General features: G+C 52.4%; 2 protein-coding genes across 3 annotated transcripts in view; one reads left to right on the top strand and one right to left on the bottom strand.

Moving 5' to 3' along the window:
- Positions 1–1,103: 1,103 nt before the first annotated feature.
- Positions 1,104–8,753, bottom strand: PTGR3 (prostaglandin reductase 3). 2 transcript variants are annotated; one of them, XM_061131338.1, is made up of 2 exons: positions 8,430–8,753; positions 1,104–2,163 (listed from the first exon to the last, which is right to left on the bottom strand). In XM_061131338.1, the coding sequence occupies exons 1-2, from the start codon at positions 8,636–8,638 to the stop codon at positions 1,239–1,241; spliced, it is 1,134 nt and encodes a 377-aa protein (XP_060987321.1). In that variant the 5' UTR covers positions 8,639–8,753; the 3' UTR covers positions 1,104–1,238. The 2 variants fall into 2 exon arrangements, with proteins under 2 accessions (XP_060987321.1, XP_060987323.1); XM_061131340.1 differs by lacking the exon at positions 8,430–8,753 and adding an exon at positions 3,055–3,879.
- A 2,654-nt stretch (positions 8,754–11,407) lies between these two features.
- The window catches only part of TSHZ1 (teashirt zinc finger homeobox 1), a 78,787-nt gene continuing 73,890 nt past the window's right edge, over positions 11,408–16,304 (top strand). Inside the window, exon 1 of the mRNA XM_061130679.1 lies at positions 11,408–11,512. Within this exon, the coding sequence (XP_060986662.1) occupies positions 11,473–11,512 (40 nt within the window). The 5' untranslated portion in view covers positions 11,408–11,472. The remainder of the gene's footprint in view (positions 11,513–16,304) is intronic.

Raw genomic sequence — 16,304 nt, 5'->3', positions numbered from 1 at the left:
AGGCAGGATGGGGTTCCCACCTCAGTGATGAAAACCAGAGCAGCCTTTGGGGAGCTGAGGAAGGTGGGGACGGAGGTGGATCCGCTGTGGGCTTGATTCAGAGGGGAAGGCGCGGGACTGGTCACCTTCACGGGGGTGACATCTGGTGATGGTGACAAGAAGCATCTTGTCCCAACAGGCCACGTGGAGAACTGAAATGGGACAGGCATCAGTGATGGCTACTCTGCTTCCACGATCAGAGAGAAAACCCACCTTCCCAAGGTCTCGGATGTGAAGCAAACGCACACTCAGTTTAGGTCGCTTCAGTCCCTGCTTTGCAGGACACTGTCTGACACACCCCGGTAGGCAGATGAAGGGTGCTGTTCCTCGTCCACGGAGCTTTCCCCATACGGCCCGTGTTTGTCACGTGGACTTTCACTGTGGATGGAGCACACCCTTCTTCACTTCCCGTGCATATATTAAATTTTCAAAGTCTCCCGAATCTCTAGTTTCCCTTTACCAAACCTGCTCTTTTGTCTATATAAGTTTTCAACACTACTTTGCTTCTTAAAGGAAGAGAGAAATTTTCCATCCCACACATGCCTCACCAGCATGATTGTGTATAAAATCATTAAATAAAGAGATACTTCTTTAAAAGAGGTCTGTGCTCATTTAATTTTCTTTTTCTAATGACCTAACAGAGTCAGAGTTTTGGGAGAATCCCTCCAAATTTCTATTTACAGAATTGGCTGGTAATTTATGGAAGGAGAAGGGCCATTTCCTGAGAATATGGACTCTGAGAACTGACTGACTTTTGCTCTCCCTCTCATGTATTAACAACTTGTTAGCATTATACCAAAATCTCCCATAGCAAAGAACTCATGAACTATTTTCAAGCCTGATTTTAAAATCTCATCAAGTTGAAGACATGCTGATTTGATCAGATCTTGCATCAGGAATTAATTTAGTTCCCTGGAACAATAAAATCTGGAATGAGACTGTCCATGAGTAAAGAACTGAATGTAAAGGTTTTACCTCTGTGCCATGGAGGGAAGTTTTATTAGCAATTTTTTTGGCAGGGGAAAGCAAAAAAAGAAAAAAAGGAAGCAAAGAAAAGAGAGAGACCTATTCATTAAAGTTTACTTTTGTTTTAAAAAAATATTATCTCCATTACCAACTAAAAATAAATTGATTTGAGTAATTCTGGGGCATAAAATGCCCATTTTCTTTCTCCTTTTATTTATGCCATTGTTCTGCTTTTATAGCTTACTGTTGACAGAGGGAGGTAATTCAACGACAATTTTCCCAGTGTTTTTTCTCATGTACATATAATCGACGGCCCGGAAGACCGACTCCAGGCCGGTAAACCTGCCCTCTGCAGACAGACCTCCGGTGTCCACCTCACAAACCAGGTCGCCACCCGCATACATCTTGAGCAAGTGGTCCATGGCACCTCGAAACTCGGGAAGGTAATGGTTCAAGAAGAAGCCCTGGATGCTGGCAGATTTCTTCAGCAGTTTGGCTGGAAGTGTTCCTGCTTTCACGGGCGACAGGCCAGTAGGAGTCTGGTAGCCAGAGACAAACCCGATCACTATCAAGCGCCCTCGGGTAGCCAAAGCGTCCACGGCCAAGTCAAACATGGCTCCCCCGACGGACTCGTACACCACGTCCACGCCTTGGGGGTACTCCTGCCTCAGGACGGCGCCCACGTGCTCCGCGTTATAGTTGATGGGCCGGTCGCAGCCAAGAGACTTCAGAAAAGCACACTTCTCGGCAGAAGAGCACGTCCCGATGACGTGGCACTCGGCCTTCTTTGCGAGCTGGACGGCGAACTGGCCGGTGCCGCCGGCTGCCGCGGTCACCAGGACCGTCTTCCCTTCCGACAGCCCCCCGAGCGCTTTCAGGCTGAGGTAGGCTGTGGTCCCACTCAGCAGGAGCGCGAGATACTCGGGTTTCAGGGCCGGCACTGGGATGGCGACCCTGGCGGGCACCACGGTGTACTCAGCGAAGGAGCCAGGCGCCACGTAGGCCACGGCCTGGCCGACCGCGCACGCCGCGCTGGCAGACAGGCCCAAGGCCACCACCTCGCCCACACCTTCGAAGCCCGCGTCGAAGGGGGTCTTCACGGAAGGGTCGTAGCGGCCAGCCGAATAGTTGATGTCAGATGCATTGACACCAACAAATCTGGAGGAAAACAAACACACAAACACATTCAGGTGCGTTCTTTGTCACGGCTTTTTCCATTCCTCTAATTCTGGTGACCCTGGAGGGTGGTGAAGCTGTTATCTATTCTGACAGAATTCGAAAAAAAAAAAAAAAAAAAACACCCAAAACTCTTGATATGCATTCAAAAAAGAAAGAAAGAAAGAAAGAAATCAAGTAACTGTGAGCTCAACAGTGATTCTATATCAGAGTTTTGGTATAATGTAGTCTTTCATTAGTTTAGGAATAATTTCACATCCCTCTAAACAGCAGGTTATTTATTTCATATGCCATTAATTCCCTTTCTCTTTCTTTCAAAAGAGAGTAAAAAAAAATTCAGGAAGGCTTCATACACAAACTTCACTGGAGCTATGAGTTGGAAATTAATTGGTCTCTTAACAAAGATGTTAAAAACAACAGTGGGATAAAATATATTCAAAGAGGTAGACTTGTATTGATTCTGGCAACAATTTAACACTTCAGATAATAATAGTAACGACAATGATATTATTAAAGATTGATGTAATGTGCAAGGTCACTGGATGTTACATGTTACTGCAGGGGTTGTTTCAAACAGTGTGAGAGAGGCTGCAGCAAATTTTCCTTCTGATGTAACTGTGTCCAGTGTGAAAATATGCATTTTGATTAATTGAACAAAAATTGTCTCATAAGGGTAGAGAGATTTTTAAGGAACATCCAACATTTTACAGTCTTTCCCAGATGAAAAGGAAAGCAAATCGACACTATATTTTCCCTCAACAAGAAGCAGAGACATACTTGATTAATACCAGATGATTATTTTCACTTTGGTATCCAGAGTCAATTTAATTGCCAGGCTGGTATTTTTACCAGCTTTTTTTCATCTCAGTATACCTCATAACAAAAATATCCTGATACATAAGGAAAAAAGCCATCTTCCTAAGGATGTCCGGACGTGGCTGAGACACACAGCTGGAGGACCCTAAAGATGCCATTTCCACCTGTAATGAAAGGAAAAGGTTCGGGGATCTGGTGGCAGGGGGAAACTGGTAAGTAGGTCTCATGTTAAAATTATTTACTTTTAATTTAACTTAATAAACCCCAAACTGCCTCGCACAAGGATCCACTTCCACTGTATATATAGACAATACTTTGCCCTCCTAAATGCGCCCTCATGACGGTGCCCGGCATACACGACTGGACATTCTACATATCTTATCAACAAAAATGGAAACTCTCCTTCGGGCTGGTCCACCAGCAGCTTTCAGAAGTTACCAGACACAAGGCCTCACAATCACCTTACAGGATTCCATACCCGAACAGGACACAGTAATAAGAAGCAGAAATAATGGATTGTGGTGGGCTCTCATTTGGCATTTAATGCCAAGATACCCACGTTCCATCTTTTGGGTGGGGGAGGGCCGGGCATCTTTCCTTTCACTTTGCCGAGTTCTCCAGGCCTGGCCTAGTGTCCTGAGCGCGTGCTTCCGAACCTCAGGGAAGGCGGGTGGAGCCCAGTCGGGTGCCTCTGGATGCCCGATCGCTGGGGCTGGAAGGCCGGCTGCAGGACCGCCGGCGGGGGCGGGGAGGTGGGCTGTGCTTTACAGGTGGGGGCCAGGGCGGGTAGCCCGCTCTGTTCTCCTCGCGCAGGATTAGGCTCGCCCTTCCCGCGGCCTTCGCCCCTCCCGTCTTGCCCCCGCACCCCCACCCCACCGCGCTGGCGTTTCTGTCTTTCCAACCACAGAGGCTCTTCCCTTGCGGGAGCCCCCGCCTTGGACTCGGCCCCTCGGGTCACCCTCATCTCCAAACCGGAGCGAACTGGGGGGAGGGGGCTGGCAAGCGGGAAGGGCTGCTGCAGGAAAAGGCAGCCCCATCACCGCCCCCGCCCCGCACCCCCGCCCGGGGCTGTGGTTGCCACTTCTAGGCGGGAGGCGGCGGACCGAGCAGGGCGCACGCCTGGGAGACCAGCGGCGGCGGGGCGAGGGCACCAGCGCAGAGGGGGCCGCGAGGGCCCGTGTGCGCGCGCGCGTTGGGGAGCAGGGTGGGCTCTGCCGGGAGCTCGGCGGCTGCAGCCCACCAGCGGCAGCTTGAGCTCACCAAGGGGGCTTTGCTTAAAAACCCAAATCAGACATGGCGGTGGAGCCCGGCCAGCGCTGGAGCGGGGGCCGGAGACCACAGGGCCCGCCCCGCGCCGGGTCCACGTCCCCGCTCCCTGCGGCGCCCTTGATGCGCCCGGGCCAGCCTGCAGGGCGCCAGAAACCCGCGCTTCTTGGACGGTCTCCCCTCGCAAGTGCCCGGCCTCCACCGACTACCCGGCCGGTGCCGTCGTCCCGCGGCCTCTCCACCGCCATCACGGACAGATGCGATCCGTGAGTCCGACTCCCGGAGCGGGCTGGAGTCGCGCGGGTCGCCGCCCAGGCCCGCGACCGTGACCTCAGCCTCCCTGGACCAAGCCGGGATCCCGGCGGGCGCGTCCAGTCCGCACCGGCCGCCGAGGTCGGGCCCAGCGGCGATCGAGTGCCAGGGGAGCCCCGGGCACGCGGCGCTCCTGAGAACATCGGCCTAGCGACAGAAGCCGCCGGCGGCCAGACCGTGACCTTGGCCTCGCAGGCACCCCCATTTTTCGTGTCTCTTCACCCCACCCTGCAGTCTTCTAAATCGCCTGCGTCGTCGGTGAAGGAATCCTGAGTTTGTCCTCGACTCTGCACACCTCCCCCTCTCCAGGGTCGTCCCTCTGGTTGCGGGCCCCCACCTCTCCCTGAATCCCCGCTTTGACGCGGCGCCGCCACCGCGGCTGGTGGGGACCCGCCACTGCCCGGACGTGCCTTGGTTCTTACCTGGGCTTTGGGAAGAGGATTGGGAGGAGTGGGAGCCGGCGCCTTCGGCTCCATCAGAAACAAGTTCAAGAGCGGCAGGCGCGGTGGGCAGGGGTCCGGGTTTGGGGAACAGCGTACAGAAAGGGCGAGTGAGCGAGAAAAAGAAAGAAGACGCGCTAGGGAGGATGCGTGCATTTGGAGACTCCTCTGTACTCCTTTAAACTACGTGCTTTTAATGAGTCCAGGGCTCTAGCGATCCGACAGGCAGACCCATGCAAAAGACAAAAATCGAGGAGCCCCGGGGAAAAGAACGGGATGTTTGGGGCTCTCCCCAAATATATACCTTTCCGGAGTCACAAAGTGATGAGCCCTTTCGTCATGTTTATTGTGAAACAGTGCAGCGGTCCGAGGGGAGGCAATGGGTTTTCTGTTAACAAAAATCAAACCCGAAGACTCAAGTCCAGAGCAAAACCTTCAATACTGGGAGACAAAGTCTGCCAAACCAGACCTTCCTTTAAAAAAAAGAAAGAAAGAAAGAAAAAGGGATAAAGAAAAGAAAAGGAAAAATGAAGGGGGAAAGAAGTCTTGGCCTGGAGAATGAGCAGGAATAGTTACCCTCCCGTGAGCAACAAACGGTTTATCAAAAAAAAAAAAAAAAAATACCCTCCCCATCCCCCACCTTCTCTGTGCCAGTCCTACAAACTCTCTGCTCCATTAACTTACATTTGAACAGAAAATCGTTAGAAATATTTGGAAACGAAATAATGTGGCAGCATCTTGCAAAAAAAGAAAAATCTAAAAATAGTGCGTGAACTGAACCAGAGGGAGTCGGAGTCTTTTTCCCTTTATTTTCTTCTCTTTTCTGAGGAGGGAAGCGGGGTTTCCTCGGATGTTAGAAAGCGGAAGGCCAGAAGTGGATAAAGGAAAGGCGTGGACACGTTTTAGAAGGATTCTAGGCCCCCTTCTCACACCTTTCCTAAATGATAAACTTGATTATGCTAAATCGATGTCTTAAAAAGCACCTCCGTCACTGTGAATAAAGAATTTGTATTTTCTGTTCAAATGGAAAGACACGTGCAAAAGGTTCCGCTGAAAGAGAAAGTAAGAGGGAGCACAATTAAACACCCCCCTCCCCAGACACCTTTCCAAACAAGTGAATATGGGCTAAATCCATTCACCCCGGAGCAGATTATTATTATTATTATTACGATAAAAATGAGAAGCTCTTGCACAGAATTTTCAGGCAGTTGACACTGTTCGGGGCGATTTGGTCTGGGATTAAAATGAACTAACCTGTAGTGAAGTATTGAGCCTCTATTCTTTAAAAAAAAAAAAAAATCGGTAAAATGCCAGTCTTACTGACAACGTTTGCTAAAATAAAGGACCTTCCCACAGTTTGGGGGGTAGGAGCAGATTTTCCAGCAGAGTCAGGAGAGGGACGGGCAGAGGTCCGCCCCCTCCGCACAAGCAGAAAGCGCGCCCCCTTCTTCTGTGACGGATTTCAAGGTAGAAGTTAGAGGTCAAGCGGTGACTATAAATATCCTATTTATATTAAAGGGATTCTTGGCATCTGTGGACGGAAGATAGAGGCGTGGATCTTAAAGCAACCCAAGTTGAGAGCATCCAACATGGCAGCCGGCACTCCAGAACTCCGACCGACCACCCAGTTCGGGGACCGGCCCTGGTGACCCAGCGCGGGGACGGGGCACACACCCTACGGAGCTGGTGCCCCGCAGGCGGGTAGGCCGGTCCTGCGGGCAGGAACACCTCCACGGCGGCGCGGGCGGGGGTCCCACCGCGCGGCTGCTAGGAGTGCGGGAAGTTCACACCTTCCCCTGCCCGCCCCGCTCCGCCGCCCCCTCCCCACTTCACACCCTGTTTGTAAAAGGTGTTCTTTTCCCAAGCAGCCGTGGTGTGTGCCATCAGGGCTCACAGTTCACAGTGAGCAGTATCAGGGGGAAAAAAAAGAAAAAGCCTGCGTGAAACTTTGCCTGTTGGGTTTCTTCGGTGGTTTTTTCAATCTGAGTCTCGTCTCGTGTCCAGCAAATCACTCATGTGTTTTGTATGTCCTGCGTGAACACTCACCCACCCTTCTTTTCAACTTGGCAGGACGCGCGTCTGGATCTCAACTGCCTTAGCGGTTCCTGGTACTGATGAAGAAATCCTCCGAAGCCCTGGTCCCAGCGGTGCACTTCAGCCCACCGGTTCGGGCGCCCCCTGCCCCCACCCCTTTCCCAGCCTCCACTCAGCCCCACCCTTGGCTCACTTGGTTTCTACCTCTCCAACAGGTTCCCAGAAATTTGACATCCTGGTCAGAATTCCGAAGTCTCCCAGCCAGGTTTGGAAGGCTGATACGAATCTCTAAAAATGGACCGTTCAGCATTGCCCCAAGCTGATTAGATAAGATACACGGTCCTTCAGTCCTCGCCGAGGACCGGGTGCTTTCGAGCACACCACTGACAACCTGGTTACAACCTAAAGTTACTTCTCCCTCCGAAAGTATTACGCAACCTGAAATATGCAACACTCGCCCCACCGACGGGACTGACCGGGCTCGCCCGCTCTCGCCAAGGGGGATGGAGGAAGCGGACGCCCCGCCTGCAAGTCAGGCAGCTAGGGGACCCACCGGCAGAGCCGCGGTCACGGCTCTGCAGAGTGAGGTCCCTTCCCTCTTGTTGCTTCAGCAGTTACTAAGTATTAGTGAGATGGAAGCAAATTAAGGTGCGCAGTGTGGAGGTGGAAAAGACAGTCCGAAGGTCGGGCGACGACCCGAGCCTCATCCAGTCTGCAAAACCTGCGGCCATGCCCCCGCCCCGGCCCCGCCGCCCGGGACGCGCGCCCCGCGCCCCGCGGTACACTGCAGGGCACAGACGACAGTCACACACAGCTGACAACACCCAGAGGGCACCGGCGAGGTGCACTCCAACACACCCAACGACAGGCTGCACCACAGCCAGGCAGCTGCCAACCTGGAGCGGACAGGAACAGCCAGCCGGGGCCCCGGCCTCCTTCCTTCAAAGCACGTTACCTAAACGTCGCGGTTTGAGTCCAGGCTGTTCCCAACTCCACCCTAAAGATTAGGCGATCGCTGGAGCCGTGGGTGCGCGCGGGTGGGCCGGGCAGGGAGCCTCCCCTTCTGGGTCCCGTCGGTTTTATTTCGGGAGCGGGAGGGGGAGGAGGAGGGAGGGCTGGGGGAGGGGAGGGGAATCCCAAATTAAAATAACCCTCCGTTATGAGGACGCTGGGTGCCATCGGATATTCACACCGGCAACAGTCTCTTTACGTTCGCCTTCGCCAGATGGCGGCGGGTTCAACTTCCCGGGATCTCGCAAAGTCGGGCTGTGCGCCCGAGCGCGCGCCGGGAGTGGGGACGCCGGCGGGCGCGGGACAGCCCCGGAGCCGCACGGCGCGGCGCGGGTCGGGGCCGGGGCGGGGGACGCGCGCCGGGCTCACCGGTTCCGGACGAGGAGGTCTCCGTCCCCGGGGAGTGGCACCGGGCAGTCCCGGCGCAGGGTGACGGCCTCGCGGAAGTTGGGGCTCAGCCGGGTCACCACCAGCTTCTGCATCGCGCTAGGGATGGCCGAGCCCTGGAAGTCCAGGAAGTGGCGGGCGTACGACATGTCCACGATGGCTCGGGTCCCGGCGAGCGCTAGCCTCTGCATGGCCCGTGCCTCTGCCTGCTTTCTGCGCCACCGTTGGCCGGGGTCGCGCCCAGTCCGGGCCGCTCCGCGAGGCTCGGCTCCGCTCGGCGGGCGGAGCGGGCGGGTCCGCCCCTCCTCCGGCCCGCGCCCTCCCCTCGGCTCCCCCCCCCCCCCCCCACTTCCCCACTACGCTTGGCGCCCGCTCCCCCCTCCTGCCCCGCCGCGCGCTGCGCGGGGAGTCCGCGCAGCCCCCGCGGTTCCCGGGCGCGCCACCCCCGGGGTCTGGGCCAGGGGATCGCTGCTGCCCCGGCCGCTGCTCCTTTAATCTTTTTGTTTTGGTTTGAATCTGCTTGGCGCAGACTGGCCAAGGATCCTCTCCACCCTCCCCCTTCCTCCCTGCGCCCGGGAGGCACCGGATATCCCCACCCTCCCCACGGTCTAAAAGCCGGATTTGACTCCTCTAAAAGGGTGAGGGGGGCGGCGAGGGCACCCGCGCGTCCCGCGACCGCCGCGGCCCACAGCCGGCGGCAGCCCGGGGCGTCCTCGGAGCTGCGCGGCGCCCGGCGGCCGGCGCAGGCGCCTCCCCTTCCCGTGCGGAGCGTTCACTTCCTTGCAAGGTGGTACGAATCAACCCCGAGCGCGGCCGGGGCGGCGGGGCACGGCCCGGGCCCGGGGCCGGGCGGGGAGCCCTGGGCGCCGGTGCCGGCGCAGGAGCACCCAGCGCCGGGCGGGGGGCGCCCAGGGCATCCTGCGCCCCAGGCTGTTGGCCCTCGTCCTCGCGACGCCTCGCCCGTGCCTTCTTGCCCTTAGTCTGTCCCATGTAAGTTGCACGAACTAAGCCATTTTATTTATTTTGGCTAAGACTTCATGTTTTTCCATAACTGTTTTAAGTGGCCTCTACAAGACTGTTACAGGTTTCCCACTGGGAAAGAAACACAGATACTGGAAACCAGAGGGTCAAATTCCAGAGCACACTAACATCTTAAACTTCTGGGGTGGGGGCTGGGGGTTGGGGTGCCGAGGGCCTTAATGGAACTGGAGACGTTGCCATGATGTATGAGGACCTTTTCTTATAACCCAGCTAGAAAGATCTGCCATTCCATCGTGTCAAGTATCTCCCTGTTTGTATTGACCAAATAATCAATTCACGTCTCACAGAGGGGCCAGATTAAATATTTTCCACATTTTTTTGTGTGTAATGAGCAAAGTCCATCATTAAATTTTTATTAAAGGAATACATTGTAGTGAAACATGTTTTCTTATTGTCCACTTACCCATTAATTACCAAAATATAAAAGCCGCACAGTGCCCCTCCGCAATCACATCTAACCCCCAAACTAGGATTGCAAAAGTGACACAGGTATTTTTATCTCAAATGTCGGACATTCCTCGTCCAAGGGTAGTTTGTGTCCACGTGGGTGCGTGTGTGTGAGTGTACAAGCGGGGGCGGAGGGGGAGACTCTCAGGTTTAAAAATCTGCAGGAACTAGTGTCTACTCAACTTGGCTTATAACACATGGGCTTCACCCACGGTCAGCCGGTGGATTACAATAACAAACCCCTCAATGTCTTTCTCCAACGTGCAATCTTTTATGTTATGCCGTATTAAGATTTCTTTTTTGTGTCATATTGTTTAGCTCGGGGGGGGGGGGGGGGGAAGAAAACAAAGCAATTAAAAAGATTGACAGGTATGGTTTGTGAGAGACCTATTTGTAATTGTCAGGGTGACGTTGGCGAGAGGAGGAGGAGTAAAAACTGAAGCCGGAAAAGCAGCTCGATGTGTCTGTCTATCAGTTGAGACTGTCTGAAAGCTCTGCGATCCGAATGTGTGTTATATTTCACTGAAAAGAGGAGCGAGCGAGAGTGCATCTCCTCTCTCCCAGGAGTTTGGGGGGGACCGTCCACGCTCATCTCGCCCACCCAGTGAATGTCTGCTCTTCACCCCTTCGCGCACACTCTCCGGGTTGTTGTTGTTGGCTTTTTTTTTTTTTTTTTTTTAAGGAAGGGGGGGTGCTTTTTGTGTATTTTTCAAAATTTTTCTGTTGGAAGATCAAGACCGGCCAAAAATCCATGATCAAAATGTATTTGCATTAGATTTCGCCTCCGAAGAAGCGGCGATCCTGGCGGCACAGCCCCGCGGGGAGCGCGGGGCAGCGAGTGGCGCTCCGGCGGCGGGTGACACTGTTTGATCTGTGACTGTTTGGAAGGTGGAGCAGCGCCTGACATCTCCCCCCGGCGCATGTATGTACGGGGGCTTCACTCCTGTCTTGTTTGCTTTCTTCCTCTTAGACTAAGTGCGGGGAGGAAAAGGACAGCCCGGATCGGCCTCGCCGGCGCACAATGAGCAAGCTGCGACCCGCGCACTAAAAACACTCGCCGCGACCCCCGCACCGCCTGGAGCGAGGGGGAGAGAAAGTTGCGCTCCGAGACTCTCGGCTCGCGGAGGAAGGCGCAGGGCAGCGCCCGCAGCGGCGCCCGGAGGAGCGCCCGCCAGCAGCACCGCGGCGGCGGGGAGGCGGCAGCATGGAGCGCGGGCCGCGGGCCGGCCCTCCGAGCGCCCGCCGCTGCGCCCGCGGCCCGCGCCGGGGATGACTCCGGGCTCGGCGCCCAGGCCCCGCGCGCTCCGCCCGCAGCCCGGCGGCCGGGACGCGGCCCGCGCGGCCGCGGCCGCCGCCTCCTGAGCGGCCCCGGGCGCGGCCGTCCATGCGAGCGGCGCCCCGCGGACCGCGGCGCGCCCGGAGCCCGGAGCCCGCGGGGACGAGGCCAGAGTTGGGCGCGCCGCGGAGTTGCGCCCGCGCCCGGGGCCCCGCGTCCCCGCGCCCCGCGAACTCCGGCGGCGGCTGAGGCCCGAGCAGCATGCCGAGGAGGAAGCAGCAGGCCCCCCGGCGCTCGGCAGGTAACGGGCGCGCGGGCCGCGCCGCGGGGAGCGGGGCCGGGGGGCGCGGCGCGGGGGGCGGGGGGGCCCGGCGGCCGGCGCGCGGGGCGGGGGCGCGGGCGGCGCTCCCCCTCTGGGCCCGGGAGCGAGGCCCGGCCCGCGCCCGGCCGCCGGCGCCCCGGGGCAGCCGTCTGCGTCCCCCCACCTGGGCCGGCGCGCGGAGTGGAGAAACTTCACGGCGCTCCTCGGCGCGGCGAGGAGCCCCGACGGGCTGGGAAGGCCAGGAGGCCGCCGGAGCTCCTGGCCGCCTCGGGAGGGGGTGTGCGCCGGGCAGACGTAGCTCCTCCGCGGCCTGAGCGCGCTGGGAAAGTCCTCTGGAGGCGGGGAGGCTGAACCTGACACTTGAAATAAGGTCACCGGCCTGGGACGCAAGGAATGCAGTCGGAGGATTTCTCTGGAAAATAGCAGCCTTTAATGTCCTGTGCAAGAGGCTTCTGCCCCCCACGCCCCCCCCTTTTTTTATTACCTCTAAAGATGTCTTTTGATCAGGCCAGCACAAGGCAGTGATAGTGCAGAATCTGATTGAACAGAAAAGTTATTTTTCTCTGGAGGAGGAACTGGCAGGAGCTGGTTTTCCTTGTTTTCTGTTTTATTAGAGGATTGCCATCCTTGATTTGATGTGTGATTGATCGCCTGTCATCCGGCGGCCTTTGATCTATTCATTCCTGATAAACATCAATAAATCACTCACCATGGAAACACACATGCTCCTGACAGCTCAGCCACTCTCAGGGCGACTTTTCTCTCTCGCTCCCCCTTTTTCCTGCTCCATTTTAATTTTGTCTCAGAAGTTTTACAGCTGCAGCATCCTCAACTCAGCTCACCTCCTAATCCATGGCTGAGACCCTGGCGTGGGTCGACTGCAGTGCATTTTTCACTGCAGGTTTGAAAATAGCCGGATAGTTCTTTCCGCTGCCTACTGAAGTCTTGTCTCGATTTTGGACACTGTTTATGGAGCTTGGAGTACCACCGATCTGCTAGTGAGTTATCACTAAGTAAGAGAGTAAATCAACTCTCCCCAAGCTGTTAGGGGGGGAAAAAGTAATAAAAGGGTGTTTTGTGTTTAAACAAGTGTGACTGTTTGTTGCAGTATAGAATCGAATCTGAATAATTTTTAGTGTTACCCTCAGTAATGGGCTCCTGTTCATGTCTCCATAGATGCCTTTTCTAGGGAAGCGTTTAAAGCAGAGGTCATTGCTCCCCCAAATCTCACAAATAATATCCACATGTACAAGGGGTCAAATAAAAGAAGTTAATGACTTCTGTTAGATCCTTGAGAGAAATGCTTGCCAGAGCAGAGGCGACTTTGATGTTCAGCATTCATAGCATAAAGTGGACAGAAAGGGGAATGTTTATTTTATTTTTTTTAATAAAACTTTGAAGAGTGCAGTAAGATACTGCAGAGAGTATGTGCCTCCCTGCCACCCCCTAAATGTATAGCACCATCCATAAAGACATTCACCCTTTGCTTGTGCTGAAAGTGAGAGGTCTCTTAGCGTTTTTCCTACCAGAGGGATTTATATGACAGAAGGTACATTGAAAAGTTGCATTTTGAAGATGACTCGTGGGCACTGAAGAACTTTTGCGGTTAGAGTGCAGTGGATGTTTCTGAGGACAAACACAATGCTGAGGGAATGAGGTACTGCAACTTTAAATACCACCTTTTTTTTTTTTTTTTTTTAATAAAAGGTTTGAAAGTTGACAAGGGCATGATGGTGCATGGTAATCCATCCTGGCAGCTCTTACATAAAAACAAGCCGTCAAGGCGACTTTTTTCCAATATTGATTTAATTGTCTGTCTTTTGACAGGCACATATATCATTGGCTTTAATGGTCAATCAAAAGTTGGCAGGCTCAGTGTTTCCATTCTTTCCTCTACACGACATTTGGCATACTTAATCAAAATGCTGCAAAGTGATGGCCGTGAGGAGCTGATGACTGAGTCATCTGCTGTACAGGAACTTGAGAGGGGAAAAAACCCTAAAAAAATGGAGCCAAAATATATTTTAGTTGAGAGGAAATTGAGACATGTTCCAAGTGTCCTGTGTTTTGAAGTGAGATTTCAAAAATAGATTCCATACTAAGAGGTCCTGTGTAAGTTTAATTACAGGGTTTATTATCTCTACTCTGATTCCAAACCTGCAGGACTCTTGTGTTCATTAAATGAGCCATTGTTTAGCTCTTACCCCCCTTACCCATTAAAAACAACAACAACAACAACACTTAAGGTGGATTCCTAGCAAAATAAAGCTATTTGCTTTCATCTGAAGTTACTTCCATTAACACACACTGGTTCACACTCACTTATTTTCACTAATATTTACATTGGCGTAAGTCTTCGATGTATTTGTCATGGTTTAGGTGAGAAAATCTTGATTTCCTTCATCTTAAGCATTTAATAGGAATCTTCCACGTTTCTAACGTTCCCTCTGGAAGTAGCCAGAATACATTTGTAGCTAATATTATTTGTTCATTTTCAGGAAAAGAGAGAGGGCAATTATATACATATGGGAGTCATGCTATTTTCCAAAGTGTTTTTATTATAACATCCTGACTGGCTTTCCCCCCCTCCCCTTAAAGCTGCACATTCATTGGCCTGCCTCACTGTTCCATCCGTAACTGATGAGTTTTTCTTTAGAATATCTTAGTGTCAAATAATTGATTGTTTGGTCGCCAGGAAGTTGGTGGGTGACAGATGTAGAATAGCAATACTTCATAGTGATGAGAGAGGAAGGGAAAATTATCTAAATGAATCCTCTTTATATAAAAAAATAAAGAACTACTGCTCAGAGGAAATGGCTCCTTCGTAATGAAGCGGCTTCTTAATTATCAAAAAAGGTAAGGTTGTTTAGCCAGCTTCATTAACAGGCCCCTAATTATCTGTAAACCTGATGGATTTGTGACAGGCGTAACGATTAATGCCGACAAATTCAGTGAGCTGTCAAGTTTGCAGCCCGCTTGATGTAATCACGTTGATATTATACAGTCCCCATAGCCTGTAGTGCAGTATTAACTCAATTTGCTGCTGCAGGTGACAAATGGACTTTGCTACCTGACTAATCATGTCACAGAGACAATACTGCTTAATGACCTCCGTAATCCTGGCTTTGAACTGTGCAATAAAGCCGAGACAGAAAACCAACCACTCAGCTGTTTTTTATTTCTATTTTTTCCAATTCTGGAGATCCTAATGGTTGGACTTCCTGTGAGTTAGGCCTGCTGTTCTAAGGGGAAGGGAGAGGCAGCATGTCGAAGCAGCAACCTGGAATAAAAACTTTGTGAAAATCCTCCTTTTCAGGTGTGGCAGAAGATATCTGACCAAAGTATGTGGCTGGTGGGGGCGGGGGGCGCGTCCCCTCGAACCGGGGTTCCGGTAATCCTAGTGTGATCTGTAAATATGTCGAGTGGAGGAGGCCAGATGATTTCCGGGTGAGACTTACACCTGTGAGTTCTGGGATCTGCGTTTCTATCAAGACGGGGACCATCTCCCGTCAGTGGTCAGCAGTGGTAAGCCTGGAAGCTCACCTTGACATACAAAAAGAAAAACCTTCAGTCACCGGTGCCTCACATTGTGTCAAGCTGGAGGAATGGATTTTCAGATTCAACCCTCAGCTGGAGCTCATTTCCTAGAGGAGGGAAAAATGCTAGATCCTAAAATGGCCCCTGGTCTTCCAGGAAACGCTGAATGGTGAACTTCTGGCCGCGTTATCGTGGCAAAATATCAAAGACTGGGGATTTGGTGAGCTCAGTAGATTTCGGAGGTAAACTTCTTTTATAAGTGAGATTGACAAGAAATATTCCGTGAAAACATGTAGTGTCTGGATAAACAATTTATCTTAGGTGGTTCAGACTCATCCCTACCCTCTCACCCTGTACACATAGGTTGTAATCCCACAGGGAGGGGCCACAGCGTGTATTTACATGTGTTCCTTTGTTAGTATTTGTCAGCTACTTAGGGCTGCCCTGTTCTGCTGGGAGTGTATGTGTGTGAGTGTGTTTATGCGTGTGTAGGGGGGAGTGCCTATAGGGAAGGGGTTTGGTCAAGCCCATTCATTCATTCATGAAAACATTTAGGCACCACCTGCTTATGGTTTCTGAATATTTAAGTTTAATTTTGTTAATTATTATTTATTCACATGGGGTGATGAAAATAGTTAGAGACAGTTTTGAATGAAGACTGAAATATCTTTTTTTTTTTAAATTGTAGGCATGTCTTTTTTTCTACTCACTGCATCTCTTTAGCATAACTGTTAGCAAACAATGGATAATTTTCTTTCATTGCTGATTATGTTAATATTATGATAATGTATTTAAAAACATCTAGTTGTGTAGTATACTTCAAAATTACTCTTAAAAAATGATGGTGTCATGTATTTCCTATTGAGGTGCTGGTGATGTTTACAGTGTAGAGGAATTCATGAGGAGCCGTTCCAGTTCAAATATAAGCGAAATTGGATTTGGGTGGAAAGTTAGAGATTTTATGGTAATGTGTTGGAAAGTGTAATCAATTTCAGAAAGTTTCTATAGTATGCACACAGGTCAATAGCTAGAACTGTGTCAACATAAGACTGTTTTCTCCCAAGACTTATAATTCCTTTGGTTATAAGAGGTTTTGTGTTGTTTCCATTCAGAAGTATTACTTTAGAAATCACCCTGTCCTGTTCTCATCTTGTGATGGGTGCCTGTGATGGGTGCAGACCTTGTAAGCCGTTTTTTGCTCACGTGTTTCAAAGAGCCTTGCTGCTAGAGAGAG

This window comes from Dama dama, chromosome 27 (assembly GCF_033118175.1).
Source record: "Dama dama isolate Ldn47 chromosome 27, ASM3311817v1, whole genome shotgun sequence".
NCBI lineage: Eukaryota > Metazoa > Chordata > Mammalia > Artiodactyla > Cervidae > Dama > Dama dama.
The sequence above is the reverse complement of the archived record's forward strand: the minus strand, read 5'-3'. Positions and strand labels throughout refer to the sequence as shown.

Coding starts and splice junctions, on each gene's coding strand:
- PTGR3 (XM_061131338.1), bottom strand. CDS start 8,638: ATGCAGAGGCTAGCGCTCGCCGGGACCCGAGCCATCGTGGACATGTCG. Junction 2,164..8,429: donor GACCTCCTCGTCCGGAACCG/GTGAGCCCGGCG, acceptor GTTTTCCTCCAG/ATTTGTTGGTGTCAATGCAT.